The 23214-nt window shown below is 44.4% G+C and overlaps 2 protein-coding genes across 2 annotated transcripts; both read left to right on the top strand.

Moving 5' to 3' along the window:
- The first annotated feature begins 860 nt into the window (after positions 1-860).
- dhrsx (dehydrogenase/reductase (SDR family) X-linked) lies at positions 861-23126 on the top strand. Its single transcript, XM_056301183.1, has 7 exons — positions 861-960; positions 6995-7102; positions 7590-7658; positions 13728-13829; positions 15349-15556; positions 18435-18642; positions 20853-23126. The coding sequence occupies exons 1-7, from the start codon at positions 861-863 to the stop codon at positions 21033-21035; spliced, it is 978 nt and encodes a 325-aa protein (XP_056157158.1). The 3' UTR covers positions 21036-23126.
- LOC130131487 (E3 SUMO-protein ligase ZBED1-like) lies at positions 863-6858 on the top strand. The gene is made up of 2 exons (XM_056301181.1): positions 863-960; positions 3115-6858. The coding sequence occupies exon 2, from the start codon at positions 3125-3127 to the stop codon at positions 5210-5212; it is 2088 nt and encodes a 695-aa protein (XP_056157156.1). The 5' UTR covers positions 863-960; positions 3115-3124; the 3' UTR covers positions 5213-6858.
- Positions 23127-23214: the final 88 nt, after the last annotated feature.

Genomic DNA, 23214 nt, shown 5'->3' with positions numbered 1-23214 from the left:
ACAGGAAGTATAAAACAATAGTTGAAGAAAATCACGTTGCATGCTGTTGCAGCCCCTCCATCTCTCCTCCAATTCTATGGAGGTGTTTTTAGTTATTAATCCATTTTCCTATTTGTCTGGCGTTTAATCGTCCGTTTATTTATTTTGCCTATAAAAGGAAACAATGGATATTAATTTATATGGTGTACTGCCCATGTTGTCAATCAATCAATCTATCAAACTATTTATGTAGCACACTGGTTCCCTTAGAGCAAAGACATTTACTTTTTGTGCACGTTTAGTGTACTCCTTTTAAACTAAAAATAAGCAAGTGTACTTTTTTTTAAACTTGTATTTTTACACTTATTCGGTACTTTATACTTCGGGGAGTGACAATAGAATTGGTTGATTTATGTCCTTTAAATTAAACTCGTACTTTTTACACTTTATACACGACATTTCCTCCAAATCAGAGTCAGCCTGTTTGTGCTTTTCTATGCCATGAATCGGCACTGTGCTTTTTAGATTTAGTCGTACTTAAACATATCCTTAAAATATCCCTTTGTGCTTAAGTGTGCTTTAGAAATATCCTTAGTGCAGTCCGCTTTACACCGAACGAGATCGCAGGGATTAAAAGAAGGCAGTGGCAAAAGGAGGAAAGCACATTAACGTGAGGATCTAGCATGCATATTCAGCAGGAGTCTCTTTAAACCCGCTCATCTGCTCGTCCTGCTCTGAACACAGCGTCGCCGCCACGCGTTCACGGCGTTTCGATAGGCTCGCTTCTCGAGGGCGGAACGGAGGAACAGCGTTGCCGTGTCCCCACGGAACGCGCGGTGTGTTGCACAGCGCAGTCGGACGGTACTGGGAAACGGAGGATGATGTGGCTGTTGTCGGTTCTGCCGGCCATGGTGAGGGTTTACCTGTGTGGGATCCGAGTCCTCTTCTATCAGCTCTTCAACAGATCCTTTACCTTACCAGGTTGGACTCGCCTCTTCCCCCCCCCCCATTTCTATTATTTTCTAGTTTTCCTGTAGACTTTATGAATGTGTCGTGCACTTTTCTTTTCTTTTTTAAAACACAGCTTTGTATGGTCACGTTAGCTTTTAACACCCGATTAGACGATGACAGCTAGCCAACCGAGGGACCCCAGCTGGAAAAATTATGTAAATTTATGCAGAATAACAACTATAGAAAGCGTTAATTAGAAAAACGACCAAAATGGCCCTTTTGGACATAGGATAACAACTTACCCTTATCAGCGAGCACTGTGCAGTTTCTTGCCTTATTACAGAATGAAAAAGATGTAGACCAAGTTGAGTTATCTCTGATGCGGGCCACTCAGGCTGTCGTTACAAGGTTTTGAATGACGTGTAAATTGAACTGGGCAAGTTTCAGACACCTACTGCGGCCATTGACCTTCAGCCAAGACACATGGCTGTCTTCAAGCACATCACATAACTTGAACCTCTAGACCCTACGGGAGACCGACAGTTTTAGTGTTAAAAATACACAGTCTGATTTATAAGTTAATACTGACATAAGAGGCAATAGGTTGATTGGGAATGAAGATGTTCTGCACATTTTCAAAACCAGTTGGACGTGCATCCATCTGTATATGATCACCCTACAGGAGACTATGACATAGTTTTAGTGTTAAAAATACACAGTCTGATTTATAAGTTAATATTGACGTAAGAGGCAATAGGGTGATTGGGAATGAAGATGTTCTGCACATTTTCAAAACCAGTTGGACATGCATCCATCTGTATATGATCACAGATCTGCTTTTGGAAGAAATTTAGTTTTGTCAAAATACAGATTGGAGTGTGCTAGGAATTTTTGATGTGTTATTCTGCTACAAAAGGATAGGCCTATTTTACTCGGATAGTATAACATTGTCATAATTTTTTTTTAACCTATAGGCAGTGCATAAAACTTCAACAAAATTGCATCATTAGAAGTCATCTCCACAACAGCAGTCACAACCAGAAAAAAAGCTGGTATTCTTGAAACTTTCAATTCAGTTGTACTGTAACTAATTGCTGCTCGGTTTGCCAAAACTTTCTCCTACCACCACCACCACCTTTTAAATCATTCCCCTGCCCCCACCCCATCAAATGTTTCTGTAGAGATACTTGGACATGTGACTAAACCATAGTGCCTGGCATTCAATTGAAAACATAAATTTGTGATATTCTTGAAAAACATGAGACTAACATTTGTTAAAACATGTGATGCATAGAGTAGTTATGTCAACGTTACACTCACATACAATGAACTGCGTTCTATTCCCTAAGAGTGCAAGGGCTATTCTCTTAGCTATGCATGTAATCTTGAAAAGAAAGCCTGTTATTAAGTCAGTGTAAGCGCATCAGTTTAAGCCGCTGTTTTGTGGGAGTGGCTTGACCATAACAAAAGGGTAAGGCCTGACTATCACAGGATTTTTAATACAACACCACAGTCATTAATGGGGGGGGGGGCATCGAAATTCCCACTTGATGACTATCACCGGGTCATTTATGCTGATTTAAATTTCATGAGTAGGCTACACTAACAATGTTATATTCTAAAAATAAAAAGTCAAAGAATACAAAAAAAAAACCTTTGGAATTGGAGAAAATTGGCATCTTACCAAGTTTGGAGTCATTCAAGATCTAACCTATACCAATCATTTAAAATCTCATCCCAGTCTATCGTTCACAGAAAGTTGTAATTCAATTCAAAACTTTATTGCAGACTCAGGGTCCATAACAAAGACAAAGACAAATAGGTAAAAGACAAACCCCAGACAGTACAAAGAGTAAACACAATAAAATATAAATGGAACAAATCAGTGTCTTATAAGAAGGCAGCTATACCCGTGGTCCCACTGCCAGGATTGGTAGCGTGTGGCAATCTTATATTAGTTAAACCCTTGATGATTACATTATCAGAGTCATTGAGCCAGCAAATAAATTTATACATGAGATTTCTTAGAAGAGCCTCAACGGTATTGACTCCTGCAGCCACAAACATTTCACTTGCACTACACCATCTAGATCTTTTTAGTAGTATTCTCATAGCATCATTATAAGCTACTCAAACTTGTAATGATTTCATCATCTTAAATGTTTATTTCACTATTCTTGTTAGGTACTCAATAATGAGCGAAGGCATCAAAATGGATTGCTTACCAAAGGAACCAATGGATGGTAGAGGACCAGGAGGCTCATTCTCTGGTCTCAATCTTGTTGCGCACCCGCGGGCAAAAAGCAAAGTGTGGAGATACTTTGGTTTTGATACTGATGCAGATGGTTGCATATTGCACTGGAAAAGGATATACTGTCGTGTATGTATGAGCCAAATTGCTTACTCTGGAAACACCTCCAATCTGTCCTACCACCTAGAAAAGAACCACCCTGTGGAGTTCAGTGAGTTTGTGAAGAGCAATACAGATCAGATGCACGAGACGTTCACGACAGCATCCTCAAGGGTCAATCTTGAGCCTTTGGGCCCACATCTTCAGCAGTCCCAAGACACACACCCGAGGCAGAGCTCAGGCTATGAGAACAGACGACACAATGACCTGACACTAGCTGTGATCAACTTCATCTGTGAGGGGATGTATCCAGTGTCTGTTGTTGAAGAGCCAACCTTTAAGAACTTACTGAGAACTGCTGATCCAAGATATTTGCCACCCAGCAAAACTGACCTTGCCATTAAAATGCTTCCACAGATGTACAGTCACATTCGTGAGGTTGTCCTAACTGAGCTAGCTGGGGTTGTGAATTGTGGTGTTACCACAGACCTTTGGCAGAGCCCAACCCAGAGTAGAACTTACATTTCACTTGCCATGCATTCTGTTAATCACAGCAGCGCAACTGGCTTAACTATGACCAACAGGTGCCTCAAAACCTTTGAGGTGCAGGAGGAAAACACAGCTGAAAACATCACAAGATCAATTTATGAAGCCTTTGCTGAATGGGGGATAACTCACAAAGTAAGTGGTGCCACCACTAATGGTTCACTGGATATTGTGAAAGCATGCTCACTCCTAGAACTGTCAGTGAAAATGCCTTGCCTTGGACACACCATCAATCGAGGAATGGATGAAGCCTTCCAGCTGCCTCGAATAGACAGCTTTCTAGGTTGTTGCCGCAAGCTTGTTGATTTTTTCCAAGAAACAGCAATGGCATTATATTTGCTGAGAGAGAAGCAGAAGCAGCATGACCTATCCCAGTGTACACTCATCAGGGACAGGAGGAGATCTTGGCTGGCTACACTGGCAATGCTTCAAAGGCTCAAAGAGCAACAGCTTGCTATAACTGCAACTCTTGTGGAGAATTCCAGCAACCATCATTTGAGCTTTGATGGCATTGACTGGGGCATGGTGGAGGGCTTGATCGAAGTCCTTCAGCCCTTTAAAGTTGTAGCGGACATGATGACATCTTGCAGGTATCCAACCATTAGCATGGTGAGGCCTGTGCTTCACATGCTCTTGAACACTACTCTCAAGGCTAAAGAGGGGGACCTCAAAGAGATCAGCATGACCAAAGAGGTCATCTCCAAGGTTCTGTCTAGCACCTATTCACAAACACAGGAGATTTCAACATTTCTGAACGTTGCTACATTTCTGGATCCCCGTTACAAAAGACTGCCCTTCCTCTCCACTGAGGAACGCTCCCAAGTTGAGAACAGCATCCTTGAGGAGGCAAAGGCAATACTGGAGAAACAGAGCGCAGAGAGACCCTGCCCTGATGATTTCTCCCTGGCATCTGATGAGCCCCCTCGAAAAAAACAGACATCCCTAACTGAACGCCGAGGAAGCAGTGCACACCAAGACAACCCTTTGGCTGCCATATTTTACCAGTCAGACTCAGATTTGAGCCAGGAAGAGTTGCACGCTCAGGTGGTTGAAGAGCTGAGCAACTACAAGTCACAAAGAATCCTAGGTTTGAACGAAGACCCTTTGCTTTGGTGGTCGAATCGTGCTGCCTTGTTCCCCACGCTTCCCAAGGTGCTCCAGAAGTACTGGTGCGTTCCCGCTACAAGTGTTCCCTGTCACAGACTGTTTAGCTCCTCGGGCACCATTCTCTGTGGCAAGAGGAACCGCATAGATCCATCACTGGTGGATCAACAGGTCTTCCTGTACGAAAACTCACGAAGCTATTACGATCCTGAGCCCAATGAAGATGATTTGGAAGAAGGCATGTGGGAAAATAACTGTTCTCTGGGTCAGCCCCTGGAGTGACTGTGCCTATCTGTCAAGTCAAGTCAGTTTTATTTGTATAGCCCAGTATCACAAATTACAAAATTGCCTCAAGGGGCTTTACAGCAACACAACATCCTACCCTTTGACCCTCGTATCAGATAAGGAACAACTCTCTCTAAAAAAAAAAAAAAAAAAAAAAAGCCTTGAACAGGGAGAAAAAATAGGAAGAAACCTCAGGGAGAGCAACAGAGGAGGGATCTCTCTCCCAAGACGGACAGCATGCAATGGATGTTGTTTGTACACAATTTACAGAATACAACATTGAAAGTGGATAACAGAATTGTAATGGAATTATAAAATATATGAAGAATACGATGAGGATGGTGGCAAGCAGTGTCCACATGCCACTGGAACAGCCCAGGACCTGTGATGGCTGAAAGTATACTGACAAGCGAATTGAGATTTTCTGTCATTTATCTTGCATAGCCTACAGGCAGGACTCATTCAGACATTAAAATCAAATGTTTGAGGTGTGTGTAGCATTCTTGGGTATACAAAACATTATGAGGCTCAGAAAAACATGAATGTCTTTGACTTTTTTTTAAATTCTCTTCTGTAGAGGTTTTTTTTTGTTTGTTTTTGTTTTGTTGTTTTTTTTGCCTGAGTGTTTTGGTATAATTGCGTAAAATAGGATTATGCCATTGTTAATCAGAAACTTGAATTTGATTATGCCATTGTTAATCAGAAACTTGAATTCAAAGTATAAAATTTGTGAATACTCAATGCCATAAATGGGACTCATGAAACATATGGGACTAACTAAAAACAGTGCTGTCGTGTCTTTAAAAGATCCAAGTGATCTTTGTACAGAACATCAATCACAAGCAAAAAGAATGAGTGAACAATACAATATTAATCTTGTATATTGTCCATTAAATCCTTAATCATCCTTTATTCATTGTTGTTACAGCAGGCCCCCTTCAAACAGATCAGATGAATCTAGAGTTACAGTCAATTCAATTTTATTTGTACAGCCCATTATCACAAATTACAAATTTGCCTTTCCTGGTCTTTCCGGTTGTACTCTCAAAACCTCAAGTAAATCAAAAAGATTTTTTTTCAGTTCTGATATCTCAACGCTCAGTGTTGAGGACTTAGAACATTGTTATGTTGTAAAAATAATTTTAAACTATAAAAAAAACTTTTATTCAACAATTTGTCTGGTTGGCTGATGTGGAAACTGTATTTCGATATTATTTTTAACGTTATTACAATCTTGTTTTGTACAATCTTGTTTTGTAACGGCAAGACTTGCACTATTAAAACTGTCCTAGTTGAAATTTCATTTTAAACCAGCACTGAAAAGGTGACTATTAAATGTTGCGTGGCGTATAAAGATTTTAAAGCTTTTGGTCTGCTTGGGCTTCCATATTAAGTGTGGGTCTAAAAGCTGTCTGGCAGCCAGCCGTCTTAACAGGGCAGCCTTATCTGATGGATGCAGTTGTTTTTAAAGCGAACAAGGTGTGAAGGGCTCCTTCCTCCCCGCAAGGTCGGGATTGGAATCGATAGGACCGAATGACCTGTCCGTGATTCAGTGAAATGTGTTGTCATCCCCGTTCGTCTGGTATACAGAACTCACAACCACCCTTAATTCCAAAACAGAGACTGATTAGTACAACAGTGGTTTGGAGAATTCAAGTCAAATAGAAGCTTTTTTTTATTTTCTGTGATGGTAAATATTGCTAAAAGTGATCATTTGGGTTGCTTTGTCATGTCGTTAAAGGTATCTTTTGGACACTTTTCCTCTCTCCTCTTACACAGTCCTGCCCAAGCAAAATGGAAGGGTTGCAATAGTGACAGGGGGTGTCCGAGGAATGGGCTTTGAGACTGCAAGACATCTGGCAAACCTTGGCATGCATGTTGTAATAGGTATGCAATTGTATATATATATATATATATATATATATATATATATATATATAAAAGACGACTCAATTTTTTGGCTGTGCATTGATGAGTATTGTTGTTTGGTTGTTCTGATTCTTCTTTTTTTGTAATGTCATCTATCAATATATCAACTTTATCTGTCCTCGGTTATCTCTTGTTGCTCTTTAAGAGTACAACAATTCCTGAAAATGTAGCTTGCAGAGTAATGGAGATGAGGACTGCTCCTTTTTCTTGTTCATACTTCTACTTTTCAGCTATCTCTTAGTTTTTAGATGGTTTGCAAATACGTGTCTTGTTATCGTGTGTAGTTGGTTTGTATTCAGGGTGCAGAATTGTTCAAACCTTTTCAAATTCCCAACACTCGGGGTGTCAGTGTTACCAATGAGTTCAGGGTCTGGTAGATTTGACACACTGCTGTTATCTGCTTGAAGTCTGCCCACCGAGCCTCTCTCATTTCCATCTTCTCCAGCTGGGAACGAGGAAGAAGAAGGCCTGGCAGCTGTGAGGAAGATCCACGAAGAAGGCAATGAGGGGAAAGGTGCAGTAACTATTTCTCTCTCTCTCTCTCTCTCTCTCTCTCTCTCTCTCTCATTTTCCCCAGTAGCACATTACATTTTTCATCTCCCGGTAGGTATTCTGGGTTTTGTTAAGGGTGAAAAGGTGTTCTTCCATGGCAGGCAATTTAAAATTGGGGCAAGGTTGAAAAGTTTGAAAATACATTTGTTAAATCTTATCCCTTGACTCAAAATTTAAAAAATCCAGTCCAGTAAAAGCCACGTTTTCCAATTTCACATTTTTTTTTGACAGAGGGTTTGTTAATGTCGTTACCCAACATGTTAGAACTGCTGCTGTTGTGAAAATATGACTAAAGCCCCACGAGAAACTCGCCTCCTGTTTGCCAGCATGATTAAACCGTTTCACAAAACCAATCTGCTGTTGGTAATAAACACCATCATCTAATACCCTGATTTGATCGGACAAACGGATAGCTAGCGATCAGTAAAGAAGGGTTGTGTGAAATCAGGTCCATGTCCCCTCAACCTCCTGTGCTCAGAGACTTTGTGCTAAACTAGTTAAAACAAATCAAATGATACTTCCGAAGCTGAAAAAGACACTCCTAACATTTACATTCTGTAACAAAACCTGTCCGACTGAATTGAAATCATTGGACTGTATTGAAAACGCGAATGTCACTGACTTACAGGTGAGTGATCAAGTTACACGATTGGGCCGCTGGATCAGGTGATCAACGACGTCACTGAAGTTAAACGATTGGTCGGCTGAGCGCCGAGAGGCACAAGTGAGGGAGCACATATAAAGCACCCCAAATAACTCACTCTGACAAAAAACACTCAATGGCGATATCAGGAAAAGATTGTATGGCTTTTGCAGCTGCTAAACCTGCATAAATAACACAAAACGAAACCGTGCAATTCTCAGAGCATCCCTATTTGTGCTGCCAAGCAAATGGCGTCTCGGTGCGCCGGTGCCATTTGCACATGTAAGGTAATATGCATACATTTGGCCCCTTTCTATGCAAACGAGCCTCATTGCAAAACGCCAGTGCTAATAGCCACACGTAGTTAAGAGTGAAAATTATAGCGGTCTTCAGAGTTGACGGTAACTGACGTCCAGACTTGCCAGTGATCATGGCAGCAGTGATTGCGTCGTCATGCCAGGCGTGCTAGGTCCTCGGTACTTGAGCCGGGGCAACGCCTGCCCGCCCTCGTTTGTTTTTCCAGGAATGAATTCTGAATGCTGCACAGTCAAATAGGGTTATGTGTCATTGTCATGTCCTGCCCTAAGCGGGGGGGAGACTGTTGCATGCTCTGTCACTCTGGGACTTGTGACAATTGCATTCACTGAAAAAGCAATAAACTATGGTCCTGAAATACTGACGCCCCATAAATACCTGATGCTCTTGAGATGCTTGAACGATGAAATGAGGGACTTCCCCCTCCAATGTTTACTGGATTAACTGGTGACAAACTGGTTTTTAGCACTTGAGCCAAACAGTGCCAAGGTTAAACAGAGGCTGTCTATTATTTTTGGCTTTTTTTTCTGGTAGTTGTGAAGAGATTTTGAGAGAAGTGTAAAACACCTTGTGCCATAACCACACCTGTCTCCTTTGCTGATATTGTGTCACCATGATCATTATTAATTATAGCTCAAACTTGGCACTTTGTAACCCGTGTTCAGATTGAATTAAAGTCTAGTGAGACAGATGTGAATCACTGAATCGTGCAGGCTCATGCCCCCCATCACCGACACCACCTTCAATCTGTGACTCATCATCGTCGACATGAGGCGGCAGGGAGAGTCTTGTTTCTGTCTTGTCAGATTGCATGTGCTCATTCACCGAGCGGATGTTGCAGGAGTACCGCAGTCCCAACAGACGGTGACCTCGGTTTCTGTTAAACATCATACCGCGCTCTTCTATTCGGGACCGTCTGTTTATTCAGGCGGGGCCTGGATTGATACTCCCACACTAACTCGAAACTGTTAAACCCGGCTGTAAAGACGGCTGCACCAACTGGTACATCGGGAGCTCGCTGCAAACTTGTGCTTGTACTCGGCGGGATATCGAAACAACGGATGTGACTAAGCGTACAGGAATCCCCAAGATGGCATTCAGCTGTCTGTTCCTAGTATAACCTAGTGCTCTTTGAAAGCAGTATTTGTTCTTTCTAGCCCCACATAGTTTTTTTTGTGCTACTTTTACATTAAGTCATACTTAATAAAATAAAGTGGCTACTAATAAGTGGTTCTAATTGACTTTTTAATGTAATTTGCTAGTTAATGTGTTATAAATCAGTAATAAGATGTAGGTATAACATATCAATAAAGAGAGGTTGGGAGCTAGGATTCTGTCAGTACGGGAGAGTCTCCATAGACATCCTGTCTCAAACAAATGGACTGGCGAGGACTGCCAATTCACATCCTCAGCAAGTGTCGTATAAACAACACAGCTTTAAAACTGAAAGCTGATTCTTGTGTAGTAGTGAAAACAACTACAGTTATATGGGTTAAGTAAGGTTAGGTTGTGGTTAAGTTAAGGGTTAATGTTATGTAGTAGTTAAGGTTAGGTTGTAGTTAAGGGTTAAGGTTAGGTTGTGGTTAAGTTTAGGTTAGGTTAAGTTAAGTTAATAAGGGTTAAGGTTAGGTTGTGATTAAGTTAAGGGTTAAGTTTAGGTTGTGGTTAAGTTAAGGGTTAAGTTTAGGTCGTGGTTAAGTTAAGGGTTAAGGTTAGGTCGTGGTTAAGTTAAGGGTTAAGGTTAGGTCGTGGTTAAGTTAAGGGTTAAGGTTAGGTGTGGTTAAGTTAAGGGTTAAGGTTAGGTCATGGTTAAGTTAAGGGTTAAGGTTAGGTCGTGGTTAAGTTAAGGGTTAAGGTTAGGTTGTGGTTAAGTTAAGGTCATGGTTAAGTTAAGGGTTAAGGTTAGGTCGTGGTTAAGTTAAGGGTTAAGGTTAGGTCGTGGTTAAGTTAAGGGTTAAGTTTAGGTCGTGGTTAAGGTTAGGTCGTGGTTAAGGGTTAAGGTTAGGTCGTGGTTAAGGGTTAAGGTTAGGTTGTGGTTAAGTTAAGGGTTAAGGTTAGGTCGTGGTTAAGTTAAGGGTTAAGGTTAGGTCGTGGTTAAGGGTTAAGGTTAGGTCATGGTTAAGTTAAGGGTTAAGGTTAGGTCGTGGTTGGATGACGTGGCTGCAGAGTGGTTAGACTATTTTTGTTTAATGACGTAGTTTAGGAGAGAATGTCGATGGAGTCTGTCCCTGAGTGGACCTCCAACTTTGCAACCCAAAAAGTCTTTCCATTAAGGCGGTATAACATCTCATTACTGATTTATGATGATTAATAAATGAATCATTAGCCATCAATAAAATAACTAGTACCCTCTTCTAGACCCTTTGTAAAGTATGCCCAACTGTTGTGCTTCCACTTTTTTCCATAAGATGACTCATATCTCCTCTTAGATGGGTGGTGCTGTTGGTGTGCATAGTCGCCTCTGTGTAATATGAGAGGTTGTGCATGGTACAGTTTAAAACTCTCCACTGCCCAGATTTGCATGCAGAAGTGTGCCATCTTTTCAGCAACTGTGCGTGTGGGTGCACATGTGTGGCTTCCAGATGGCATTAAGCCTAGCTGTGTTTACCATCAAACTGGCTCCCTGGCACCGTTACGTTTCCATCCTCCCCTTAGTGGGGCTCATTGTCTGGCCCTTGCACTAAACGCTGACATTTGATGGACCAAATTTATCTCAGGCAAAGTGCAAATGGTTTTCCCATTTGCTCTCTGTATGTGCCGGGTCGACTAGTTAGAAATCCAGTTTTCTGACCGCTGGCATTTCGATTTTTATCTGCTATTTAGTGCGCGCTACGAAATCCAGTTTTTTGGTTTTTCTAAAATTCTGCCAGTTTATAAATGCTCATGCGTGGAAAGGAAGAAGACTGCACTTCTTAAAGCGCAGACGTATGCTGAATGAAAACCTTTCCGGAAACATTTTGTCACCCATGTGCTTTACCTTGTTGTCAAGTAAGGACTCGGGAGCAATTTGCACTCCTGTCACTCGAGATTCTTGGCTGAAACCACAGTGGATGTTGACAAATTCCACCCTCCCCCTTTTTTTCCCTCCCCAACAGTACTCGGCCAATTAGCCCACTCTTCCGAGCCGACCTGGTCGCTGCTCCACCCCCTCTGCTGATCCAGGGAGGGCTGCAAACTACCACATGCCTCCTCCTCTGCATGTGGAGTCGCCAGCTGCTTCTTTTCACCTGGCAGTGAGGAGTTTCATCAGGGGCACGAAACACGTGGGAGGATCATGCCATTCCCCCCCACTTCCCCCTCCCCCCTGAACAGGCGCCCCGACCGACCAGAAGTGGCGCTAGTGCAGTGACCAGGACACATACCCACAGCCGGCTTCCCACCCGCAGAAATGGCCAATTGTGTCTGTAGGGGCACCTGACCTACCTGGAGGTAACACGGGGATTCAAACCGGCGAGCCCCGTGGTGGTAGGCAACGGAATAGACCGCTACGCTACCCAGACGCCCCCGGATGTTGGCAAATTAAACACAAACCAACCCGCTGTCGGTGTTCTGGCTGTGCATCACTGAGACAAACCCCCGTTACTGGCTGAACATTTTCATGTTTCCACAATTCTGGTGTCATTTGACCTCCAGTCATGGGTCAGTTTGGCTAGGATCTCAGCATGCAGCCTTATAACCCCCATCCCCTCAATGAGTTAATGAACTGTCAGCTGACAACATTGGCTGCCTGGTTAATCACAGCAAATCAAGGTTAATAGCCTTAATTTTGAATGACCTTGTTTAAACTTCACAACACCAGTTGCATAGACAGTAAACATGTTTTTTGTTTTTTGTGTTACTGCTCATAGACGTAGTTCGCAAGAGGCAATTTTCCCTGTTTGCTGTTGACGATAAGAGATGAAAAGAAATGCTGGAGGTCAACTGCTGATGAACCGTAGGTGGCCAAGTTGGCATAAAACGGATCATATTCAACCAAAATGAAATATCTCAATGTGAAATAATCTGCTTAATACCTCAGCCCTTTTTAAACGCCCGGAATGCTGCAAAAACCAGTTTGTCTCAAAACATATGGCTGCCCTAATGACAATAATCTTGCCTCCAAGACACGAAAATCAGTTTTGGGTTTTTTTTCCCCAACCGGTCTGCGTTGATTGGAAACATCCCTAATTGCACAGTTGACTGGCTTGCTGAATTCTAATGAGACTCTCTGCATGTGCTGCATTTCATGGGTGTTGTGCAGCTCGACAGTTCACTTGCCTTCCCTTGTGAAGCATCACATAATTACTATAACAGGGTATAGTCTGAATTTCGGACATTAATTGTTGTTAATTATGTTCGAGCACTCTATTCACAAAAGCCACAATCGCCGCCATGTGAGTCCCAAGTAACACCGCCCATTGTCGGTCGCAGGACGTGTTGTGCCACAGCTTGTTGGAGTTCAAATCGGGTTTCGTAGCCGTTCACCTAAATTAGCCACTCTTCTAAGGCATCGTAATCACTTTCGGACCTCTCGTACCCATTGATTGCGTCACCTCTCTACCCAGATAGTAAAATTGCTGTGGCCCGGACCCGTCCCACACCCGACACTTTCATCCGGCCCGCATACTGCGTGGAATGATGGCACTTGGGCAGTCCACTCCTGTTTGCCAGATCTGGGCCAGAACCAAGCCATAGCAATGCCGCATGTGCCACATATTTGCCAGAGGTGGTCTATATTTGTTTTGTGATATTTGGGCCATATTCACCATTTACCACACGGGCCACTTCAGGGTCACATCCAGATTACATGTTGCTGAGAGCACCGTATCTTTTCCAAAAAAGGCCCACATTTGATTTAGCATATTTGGGCTATATTTGCTATTGTACACGTGGGCCACTTCAGGCTCACGTCCATTTTGTCAGGGCCAGGAGAAGGCCATCAGTGTCGCATCATTGCCTGAAGTGGCCCACATTCGGATGCTGTCTGGGTATGACGTGTTCTTAAACTAAGCCTGATGAGTCTAACCAAACTGCATGTGCATTGATACTGCCCAATCAAACAAGTAAAATGATTGTTTTTCTTGAATTTCACAGCGGAGTTTGTCTTCATGGACCTGGCCTCCCTGAAATCTGTCCGACAGTTTGTTCAGAAGTTCAAAAACCGGGGTCTCCCGCTTCACGTCCTGGTTAACAACGGTAGGCTGCTTCCTGTTTTGCCCATACATGAGCTAACCCACTCAAGAGAAGTAAAAATCCCCCGTGTTACCTCCGGCTTGGTTGGGGGTCCCTACAGACACAATTGGCAGTGTCTGTGAGTGGGGTGTGGATGGGATGTGGATATGTGTCCTGGTCGCTGCATGAGCACCTCCTCTGGTCGGTCGGGGCGCCTGATCCTCTCATGCACCACAGCCCCCTGGTGAAACTGCTCACCCTCAGGTGAAAAGAAGTGGCTGGCGACTCCACATGTATCAAAGGAGGCATGTGGTAGTCTGCAGCCCTCTCCGGATCGGCAGAGGGGGTGGCGCAGCGACCGGAACAGCTCGGAAGAGTAGGGTAATTGGCCAAGTACAATTTGGGAGCAAAAGGGGGGAACCCCCCCCCCCCCCGCCGAAAAAAACTGTTTCCACAATGTTTATTATCTGATTTCCAACCTGATATGAGCTTTGCAAAAAATAAAATAAAATAAAAATTCAATGCATAAAGCTCACGGATTGTTATCTGTTCTTGCTATGAATAGGCTGGTGGTAATTTAGTCGGGTGGTAGATCCACTCCTTATCGCCACATCTTCATCGCTAGTCTGTTTGGGTCTGTTTTTCCATCTCTGTGCTCTCCAGAGCAGTTTTTCACCCCGCAGCCCCGGGTGAAAGATGCCCCCGAGCGAAGGGAGGAGACGAGGGGAGCGCTGCACTCATCAAGCCTGCCTCGCTCCTTTTAACATCTCGATTAACAATTTACCGATTCCATGAGCAGCGCTCCCCCCCGTCAAATTTTAGGAGCAGTTAATGGATGCTAAAGGACGCAGATGTTTGTGCACCCCTCCTCCGCAAGGAGTACATTATATGTGTGTGTGAGAGACAGAAAGAGAGAGAGATCGGGTGGGAGGTGGTGGTGGGGGGGGGGCTGCTCTGTCACTCTGCACCTCATCAGTAGTCCCTTCTTGCCCGCCTGTGTTAAACAGAGTGGTGATTGTGTTGTGCTGCACCTCATGTGTCGCACATCGTGTCACAACAAAATTTGTCCTGGGTTCAAACATCAGTCGAGGCTTTATATTTTTTTTTTAGATATGTGAATAAGAAATTTGATCTCTTTGGCATCGCATGATCAAGGATCATTTGTTGCAGTTCATCCACTTAATGGTCCACAATCTCATACTGGCTTTTGCTGTTGATGGAAATGATGACTCGGTCGGCCATCATTTACGCTCATCAACAGCAGTAGTAGTACCTTGATTTATGCAGTTTTGCATATACCGAGTTGGCAGGGTACTACTTTTTCTGTGGCTTTATTAAGTGGAAAATAATTTGAGGTCAGAAATGTTTAACACTTAACGAAGTAAGTCATCATTGTGCAACAGCCTACACAGCTGAAGAACGGCCATGTTGTTTTCTCACATACATTTGGGTTATTCAGTTCCATAACTTCAGATTGGTATATCAGGGGGAAGGACCATATGAAGAGGTTCTTCTTGTGTTGTCTGTGGTTCTGTTCTTTTAGCGGGCATTATGCTGGTTCCTCAAAGGAAGACAGAGGATGGCTTTGAGTCACACTTTGGGATCAACTACCTTAGCCACTTTCTGCTGACCAACCTCTTACTGGATGTAATGAAGAAGTCTGGCGAGCAGGGCTGCTGCTCTCGCATCATCAACATGGCCTCCGCCACGCACTATGGAGCCACTCTGAACATGGACGACTTGCAGAGCAGGTAAGAGAACCAATGAGAAGGGGCGTCCGGATAGTGTAGCAGTCTATTCCATTGCCTACCAACACGGGGATCACCGGTTCAAATCCCCTTGTTACTTCTGACTTGGTCAGGCATCCCTACAGACACAATTGGCCGTGTCTGCGGGTGGGAAGCCGGATGTGGGTATGTGGTCCTGGTCGCTGCACTAACACCTCCTCTGGTCAGTCGGGGCGCCTGTTCAGGGGGAAGGGGAACTGGGGGGAATAGCATGATCCTCCCACGCACTACATCCTCCTGGTGAAACTCCTCACTGTCAGGTGAAAAGAAGTGGCTGGTGACGCCACATGTATCGGAGGAGGCATGTGGTAGTCTGCGGCCCTCCCCGGACCAGCAGAGGGGGTGGAGCAGCGACCAGGATGGCTCAAAAGAGTGGGGGTAATTGGCCAAGTACAATTGGGGAGAAAAAGGGTATTAAAAAAAAAATCCCCAAAAAAAGAGAACCAATGAGACGTCTGATGAAAGGCCTCCGCTATTAAAGCTTGCGTTTGGTGGAGAGTAATTTACTTTTCCACTGCAGTCTGGCTGTAGTTTTTGCCAGTTTGGCCGCCTTACACTCAAACTGTGTGTTTTGCCAGATCAAATTTACGCTTCGCTCTTGGCATTGGGCTTATACGCCAGTCTACCCCAACAGTGGATATTAGAAATTCTCTGCCATACACTGGAGTTAAAATAGATAAGATAAATGTGGTTGCATCATTAAACATATCGGTGCATGTGAAGCCATGTTTGTGCAGGTTTGCATCATCCGAGTTCATTTGTAAGTCCTCCCCTGACTGGCTGAAGTTGTGCTGAATAGAGAAATGAACTGCAGCGCCGTGAGGTCAAAAACAAAGCCCGCATACAAACGACACTCCAGAGCGCATGGCTGAGTATTACTGATGTACTCACTCAGGACAGTGATTCTCAATCAGGTCCTCAGGCACTACACCAGTACGGCTGGTTTTCTCTTCGACCAGGCAGTTCATTACATTCAGCTGTTGTTCCGGTTATTCCAGCCTCCTGAAACAACAGGTGAATGTGATGAACTGCCTGAAGGTTCTGCTGGGACATGCAGGCCGGACTGAGAACCACTGACTTAGGAGACAGAGGGAAAGTGGAGTTTTCCCTCACCTGCAAGCGACAACACATTTCATCTTTTTTTTTTCCATGCAAGTTGCAAGGAAGCCCATACTGTTAACCTCTCTTTTTTGGGAATGGATCCAGATAATTTTTAGAAACACTGAACTCAAACTGCTCGGCCATCCGTCATAACAGGTCGCAGAGAAGCACCTTAGCCAGTTGTCGCCGAGCTGATTGTCCCTTAAGAGCAGTCAGTCAACATCAGCTGCGTGGGAATCATTATTCTCTCATCCTAATGAGAAAAACAAATTTGATAATTTCTTATGAAACGGCTTACCGAACGAAATGACAACCGCCCCGCTTTACTCATGCCAACATCGTTATTGGTTCTGACAGCGATATCAGCCACAATGGTAAGAGCGATTAAAGAGGCTCGGGTCCTTGATCAAGGGCAACACAGCGGCGTGTCTCGTCCGCAGTTTGAGATCTGATCGATGGCATCTCCACGTCTCAGGAAATGAGCAGATGCCAGCCAGTGAGTGCAATTGTGAATTCAGAGACCAATCTCAAGGGGAGAAGTCTGCTTGGGGGGGGGTTGTGCATGATAGATTAGTCGCTTCAGTGTCTGATGGTTTGGAGAGTGATGAGGGCATGGGGTGAGCCTCGCTGTCAGCCTTTATGTCTTTATTTCGGGGGTAGGTTTCATTCACATAACGTATTCTCACGAGTGCTCAGTGTGGAGAAGAAAACGATGTTAAAAATAAACTTCTTCTGAAAATGGCACTTCTGGAGAGTCAAGTAATTTATGCCCATGAGATCTGTATTAAACCAAACAGAATCTAAATTTTATTCAACTGACTGTGTGCGCTGACCCAAGGTTCCAGCATATCCTGGAAAACCTGGAAATTTAAAGGGGCACCATGGCTCAGGAGGTAGAGCAGGTTGTCTAGTAATCGGAAGGTTGCTGTTTCAATCCCAGCTCCTCCAGAGAGTGTGTTGAAGTGTCCCTGAGCAAGACACTGCTCCTAATGAGCAGGTTGGTGCCTTGCGTGGCAGCCTCCACCAACAGTTTAGGAATGTGTGTGTGAATGGGTGGATGTGAGGCGTACACTGTAAAGCGCTATATAAATGCAGTCCACTTACCATTTATTTGTTTCATTCAGAGACTGTTGAGGTTTCCACTTATGGTTAATACTGAATGACCTAAGCGCCCGGGTAGCATAGCAGTCTATTCCGTTGCCTACCAACACAGGGATCGCCAGTTCGAATCCCAGTGTTACCTCCGGCTTGGTCGGGCGTCCTTACAGACACAATTGGCTGTGTCTAGGGTTGGGAAGCCGGATATGGGTATGTGTCCTGGTCGCTGCACTAGCGCCTCCTCTGGTTGGTCGGGGCACCTGTTAGGGCGGGGGATAGCATGATCCTCCCACGTGCTATGTCCCCCTGGTGAAACTCCTCACTGTCAGGTGAAAAGAAGCAGCTGGTGACTCCATGTGTATCGGAGGAGGCATGTGGTAGTCTGCAGCCCTCCCTGGATCGGCAGAAGTTGGGTGGAGCAGCAACCAGGATGGCTCAGAGTTGGGTGATTGGCCGGATTCAAATTTGGGAGAAAAGGGGGAACCCCCCCCCCCTAAAAAAAGTCCTTGAAAAAACTGGAAAATGATTTCCAAAAAGAGTGGAAAACCCTGTAACCCCTTCCAGTTACTGCATGGTTTTATAATGTACTGGCCGATACAAGTAAACTTCCTTCATATCATCCCATCCTCTCTCTTCCTCCCAGGAAATCCTACAGTGCCCACGGCGCCTACGCCCAGAGTAAAGTGGCAATAGTCCTCTTCACCTATTACCTGCAGGAGCAGCTGACAGCCGGAGGCTTCCCGGTCATGGCCAGTGCCGTGGACCCTGGCATGGTGGACACCGCACTGTATGACAGACTCTGCGGTCCGGCACAGATCGCCAAGAAACCAGTGGCCAAACTCCTCTTCAGGGTACGCTTCATTCAAGATCACTGCCACACGAGTCAAACATCGAAAGACGCTGAAATGCGGGGTATTTGATAGGTTTGATAATCCCGGCAGGCCACTGTGTGGAGGAAAGTGCCTGATGCAAGATCATTTTCTAAAATTTTCCGCCGAACAACGCCGCTCTGCTCCTTTAAGTAACTCACTTAAATTGCTGCTCATTGTAATGAAAGTCACCAAGTAGAGCTGCTCGCACCAAAAAGCAAGTTTTACAAAGCCATCAGGTGGACTGTTTGCTGAAACTACAATGCTCGATCATCACGAGGAATACTGAACATTAATGTGGAAAAGGCACTTTTGGTCGATATTCCGGACTGTGTTGACACGTTTACGGTTGGGTTACAACACTGCGTCACACCAACGTAGCGCTCTCCACAGTAGGAAGTCAGTCACAATATCGCTGCACGTCCCTGCTTACGTCTAGTGATCACAGGAAGTGACTTGAAAAATCCGTCCTCTCTTCCGGTCTTTCTCTGTCTTGCTAATGTGTCGTTAAGCTGTAGCAAATTGGTTAGCATACTGCAAATGAGCCCGAGTGATTTTGAGACCCGGCTCAGAATCTGGTCAGATGCCCTCGGTGGCGTGTCAGTAACTTCTGAGATGCTTCAGGGATTTTCTCTCGCTAGGCTGTCAACTCGCCAAGCCCGGCGTGGAAGAAACCCTTTGCATTTGCCAAGGCTTCATATCGCCATCTGATCCCCATCGCAGCACAGTTTTAAAAACACAGATCATAATTATTCAGACCTTCGCTGATTGTGAACTTTCACTTTCAAACAAACTTGCATCAAAGATATGCTAATAGACTTGTAGTCTGTGCATAATTAGAAAAAAAAGAGGTGAGCAGGAAGGCCTCAGAGGAAGCCCTCTAAATTTCAATTTTCACTCGCCACAAAGACTCTCGTGAGATTAAGCTGGGGCCGCGGGCATCAAATGATTGCAGCAACATTTTGTTGAGTTTAATTGATTTCATTCTAGTGTGGCTTTGAATCTGTAGCCTTGTTAGATGTCCCCAAATAAACCGATTTCAAACTCACTGTCTTGGTTTGGCAGCTGAAATTAATTTTCTGGGTAAAAGTTTTTCTGCCAAGAAAGGCGAGTGTCGTCGACTATGACTTGATTTCACTTGATTGCAACGACTCCCTATGAGATGCTTTATCCAGTTAAATCTATAGTCCCCCATCAGGGAACTCCAACAGTCGTTTTTATAGTAGGCTGTCATGCAGACTCTTCTAGATGGTTATGTATTTGGCTGCATTACTGATTGCTTGTCAGGAATTGAAAAGCTGCACATTATTCCCTGAGTAATTACACTTCTGATTAGATGTAATTTTTAATTGCACTCCCAAATTAAAGGATTAAAACCCTCCCCGATGATCCTTTAGGTGGGAAACTAAACTGAATTCCCCATGCACTACTGTTCAAATTATCTGAGCACTTATGTTCATCGTCGTTGTCTCGGTTTTACTTGACAAAAATCAAATTATTCAGGGCATCTGGGTGGCGTAGTGGTCTATTCCGTTGCCTACTAACACAGGGATCGCCGGTTCAAATCCCCGTGTTACCTCCGGCTTGGTCAGGCATCCCTACAGACACAAATTGGCCGTGTCTGCCGGTGGGGAGCTGGATGTGGGTGGGTAGGTTTCCTAGTCGCTGCACTTGCACCTCCTCTGGTCAATCAGGGTGTTTGTTCAGGGGGGAGGGGGAATAGCGTGATCCTCCCACGCGCTACATCCCCCTGGCGAAACTCCTCCCCATCAGGTGAAAAGAAGCAGCTGGCGACTCCACATGTATCAGAGGAGGCATGTGGTAGTCTGCACCCCTCCCCGGATCGGCAGAGGAGGTGAAGCAGCGACCGGGACAGCTCGGAAGAGTGGGGCTATTGGCCAAGTACAATTGGGGATAAAAAGAGGGGGGAAAGCCACAAAAAAATAAATAAATCAGAGTATTCAGAATAATTCATAAGATAATTTCTCAGCCTTTTTTTTTTTCTTCCTTCAGGCTAACTTGTAGAAGTCAGGCTAGCTCAGTGCCAGAGAGAAAAAGAAAGAAACAACAATGAAATATGTATTGACACTTCCATCTGTGTTTGACCATAACATTCTTGGAGACTGAATTCAAAGGGCTACGATAAACAGTGATTTGATTCTGAGTTTTTCCTCATTCTGTGTCTCCATTAGACACCAGCTGAGGGGGCGTCCACAGCTGTCTACGCCGCTGCAGCCTCTGAAATGGAGGGCGTGGGCGGCTGCTACCTGTACAACGGCAAGAGGATGCAGTCGGCCGACATTACCTACAAGGCCGACGTACAAGCTGACCTCTGGAGGCGAAGCTGTGCGCTTGTGGGCCTGAAAGAGGCCTGACAGCCCCGGGCGGAGACCCCCCGGCTAGCAAAACAAGTCCACATTCCTCAGAGGTGTTTAAGGAACGAGGTCTGGAATTGACACCTTGTGTTAATTTGGCCGCAACGAAACTGCAAACTTGTGGAGTTTTTATTGCAACTGTTGTGAGTTTTTCATGAGGAGCCATTTTGATTGTAGAGGCTCAACCACCCGGCCATCCAGCATCACAGACCATCCAAAACCATATCAAACTTGAAATCATGTCTGTAGTGCATTCTCCTGTTCCATCACGGGCTCTTGTGGGGCTCAGGTAAATGGCGAGCGTTGCCAAACCTCCTCCAGTGTTTCTGTCAGCAATACCGTTTCCTTGTTTTTCAAGAGCATTGACAGTCATGTATGTTGTAAGTCATGGTGATGGGCTTGAAAATTTGATCTTAGGCAGACTAACGAGCTTAGAATTATCTAAAAGTGTAATTAACAGGAATACACATAAATCCATCCCATAGTGTGCACACTGCACAAACCTAAAACTGGCCCATCTGCACAGCGAATGCAACCAGAGTCAATATCTTGCTCATGGACCCTTCAGCGGGGCAGATTCTTGAAACGTAGTCTTTTTTTTGCGACACTTGCAACAGCAGATAGCAGGAGAAAAAACATTCTCACATCAGATACACTCAGTTCTTCATGTGCCAAATATAGTTTTTATGATGAGATGCTGTGTTGGTGAACTTGCGTTCTCTCACATTTTCGTCGGTGGCCTACTAGGATGCTCTCAAAGTGCAGCTTTTCTGATTTTGAAGATGCCGATCGTAGTTAATCTGAGCAGCTTCTAAATGCCTTTGCGGTACCTGCCTCCCCTGTTCTGTTTTCCAAGTTTGTCATTATTCAGTATCTGATTGTCTTGTATCACCTCATGGTGCGGTCTTGTTTTAGTGTCAGTGAGCACTCAGTAAAGGGCTTGAAGTGGAAATTCACACAACTGCAGAGTTCATACAGGTTACGGTGATAAAATGCAGCGCACCTTCTGGAAAAACAGAAACCCGAGAATCGAGTTTCTCAGAGGAATATCTCTGGAGCTGCTCTCCCGATGCATCCAGGCGAGCTTCGTGTTGTTCACGCTGCAAAACCGCTTCCGGTCTTGTGTTTCATGAAATCATGCATGCGCCCCGAGATGCATGAAATCATCATGAGTCTCTAATTGCTCACTTAGGGAGGCTGGACCGTCCAAGATCACAGAGGTAGCTTGAGTTTCACGGTCGATATTTTCTTCAATAACAACACAGCATTTGCCCCATTTCTGGCCCTCTTCTTCTTTTACTTCTCTTCTTCCTATTTGCATTGCAGTATTATGTAGCTTATTAGTAAAAAGAGCCCCGCTGTGGAGATTAGCACTTGCTTTGGCTAGCAAACCCAAAGGGATTTGCACCATTTCTTATTGGCTGTGATTGGCAAAAACTTCAGTTTCATTAAAATCTCAGTGTGGCTCCAAATCATCTTCGACTGCAACATTAATGTGCATAATGTTTCTCAGGCATTTTCAGTTGGTGAGTATTTTTTCAGATGTTTACAGTGGGTTTCATATCTGCATCATGTGGCCCAGAGGCACCGTACAGTTCATGTACCACGAGCAGCCTCGATGGCCGTGGTTCAAGGATTACCCGGATGGGAGAAAAGCCATTTCTCGTCATTTGGGAATCGAACCACCGCAAACCGATCTTTGCACTTCCGTTCATGTATTTGAGCTTTGCTGACTGTGTTGTCCGGAAGCACCGGCATATTGACCTAATTTTTTTACATTTCGAGTTGTTTGCGTGGGGGAAAAATTGAATGTCTAAAACACGTACCCTGATCTGTTGTTGTTAATGAGTCGTCAGTGCTACCGAGTAAGATGTAAACTTGCCTATAGAAAAGTGTACCTTGAGAAAGTCCTACCATGTATTGTCGATTATGTTGCATACCATGATCACTGTGAACGATTTCTTATTTTGCCTCGCAAGTCCCTCGATTTGTTGTGCGCTGTAAACTGAATCTACTTATGTCAGTTATGTCGAGTCTGACACGACGGACTGTGAAAGATGTACCACTTATGTCTGGAACGTGCCAATTAAAGGAGGATGTAATACATGGTTTCATCATGTCTCCGTCATGTCATTTGTGGGGTGGCGAGCGAGATGGGGGGCAGGGTGTTTGTATCTCT

The sequence above is a fragment of the Lampris incognitus genome, chromosome 21, assembly GCF_029633865.1.
Source record: "Lampris incognitus isolate fLamInc1 chromosome 21, fLamInc1.hap2, whole genome shotgun sequence".
NCBI classification, from domain to species: Eukaryota; Metazoa; Chordata; class Actinopteri; order Lampriformes; family Lampridae; genus Lampris; species Lampris incognitus.
Note: the sequence above shows the minus strand (reverse complement) of the source record. Positions and strands in the feature narration are given on the sequence as shown.

What these genes read in the sequence shown, in the direction of transcription:
- LOC130131487 (XM_056301181.1), top strand. Translation starts at nt 3,125, where the DNA reads ATGAGCGAAGGCATCAAAATGGATTGCTTACCAAAGGAACCAATGGAT.
- dhrsx (XM_056301183.1), top strand. Translation starts at nt 861, where the DNA reads ATGTGGCTGTTGTCGGTTCTGCCGGCCATGGTGAGGGTTTACCTGTGT. An exon ending in AGAAGGCAATGAGGGGAAAG is followed by an intron (nt 7,659 to 13,727) that starts GTGCAGTAACTA and finishes TGAATTTCACAG; the next exon opens with CGGAGTTTGTCTTCATGGAC. An exon ending in TCACGTCCTGGTTAACAACG is followed by an intron (nt 13,830 to 15,348) that starts GTAGGCTGCTTC and finishes CTGTTCTTTTAG; the next exon opens with CGGGCATTATGCTGGTTCCT.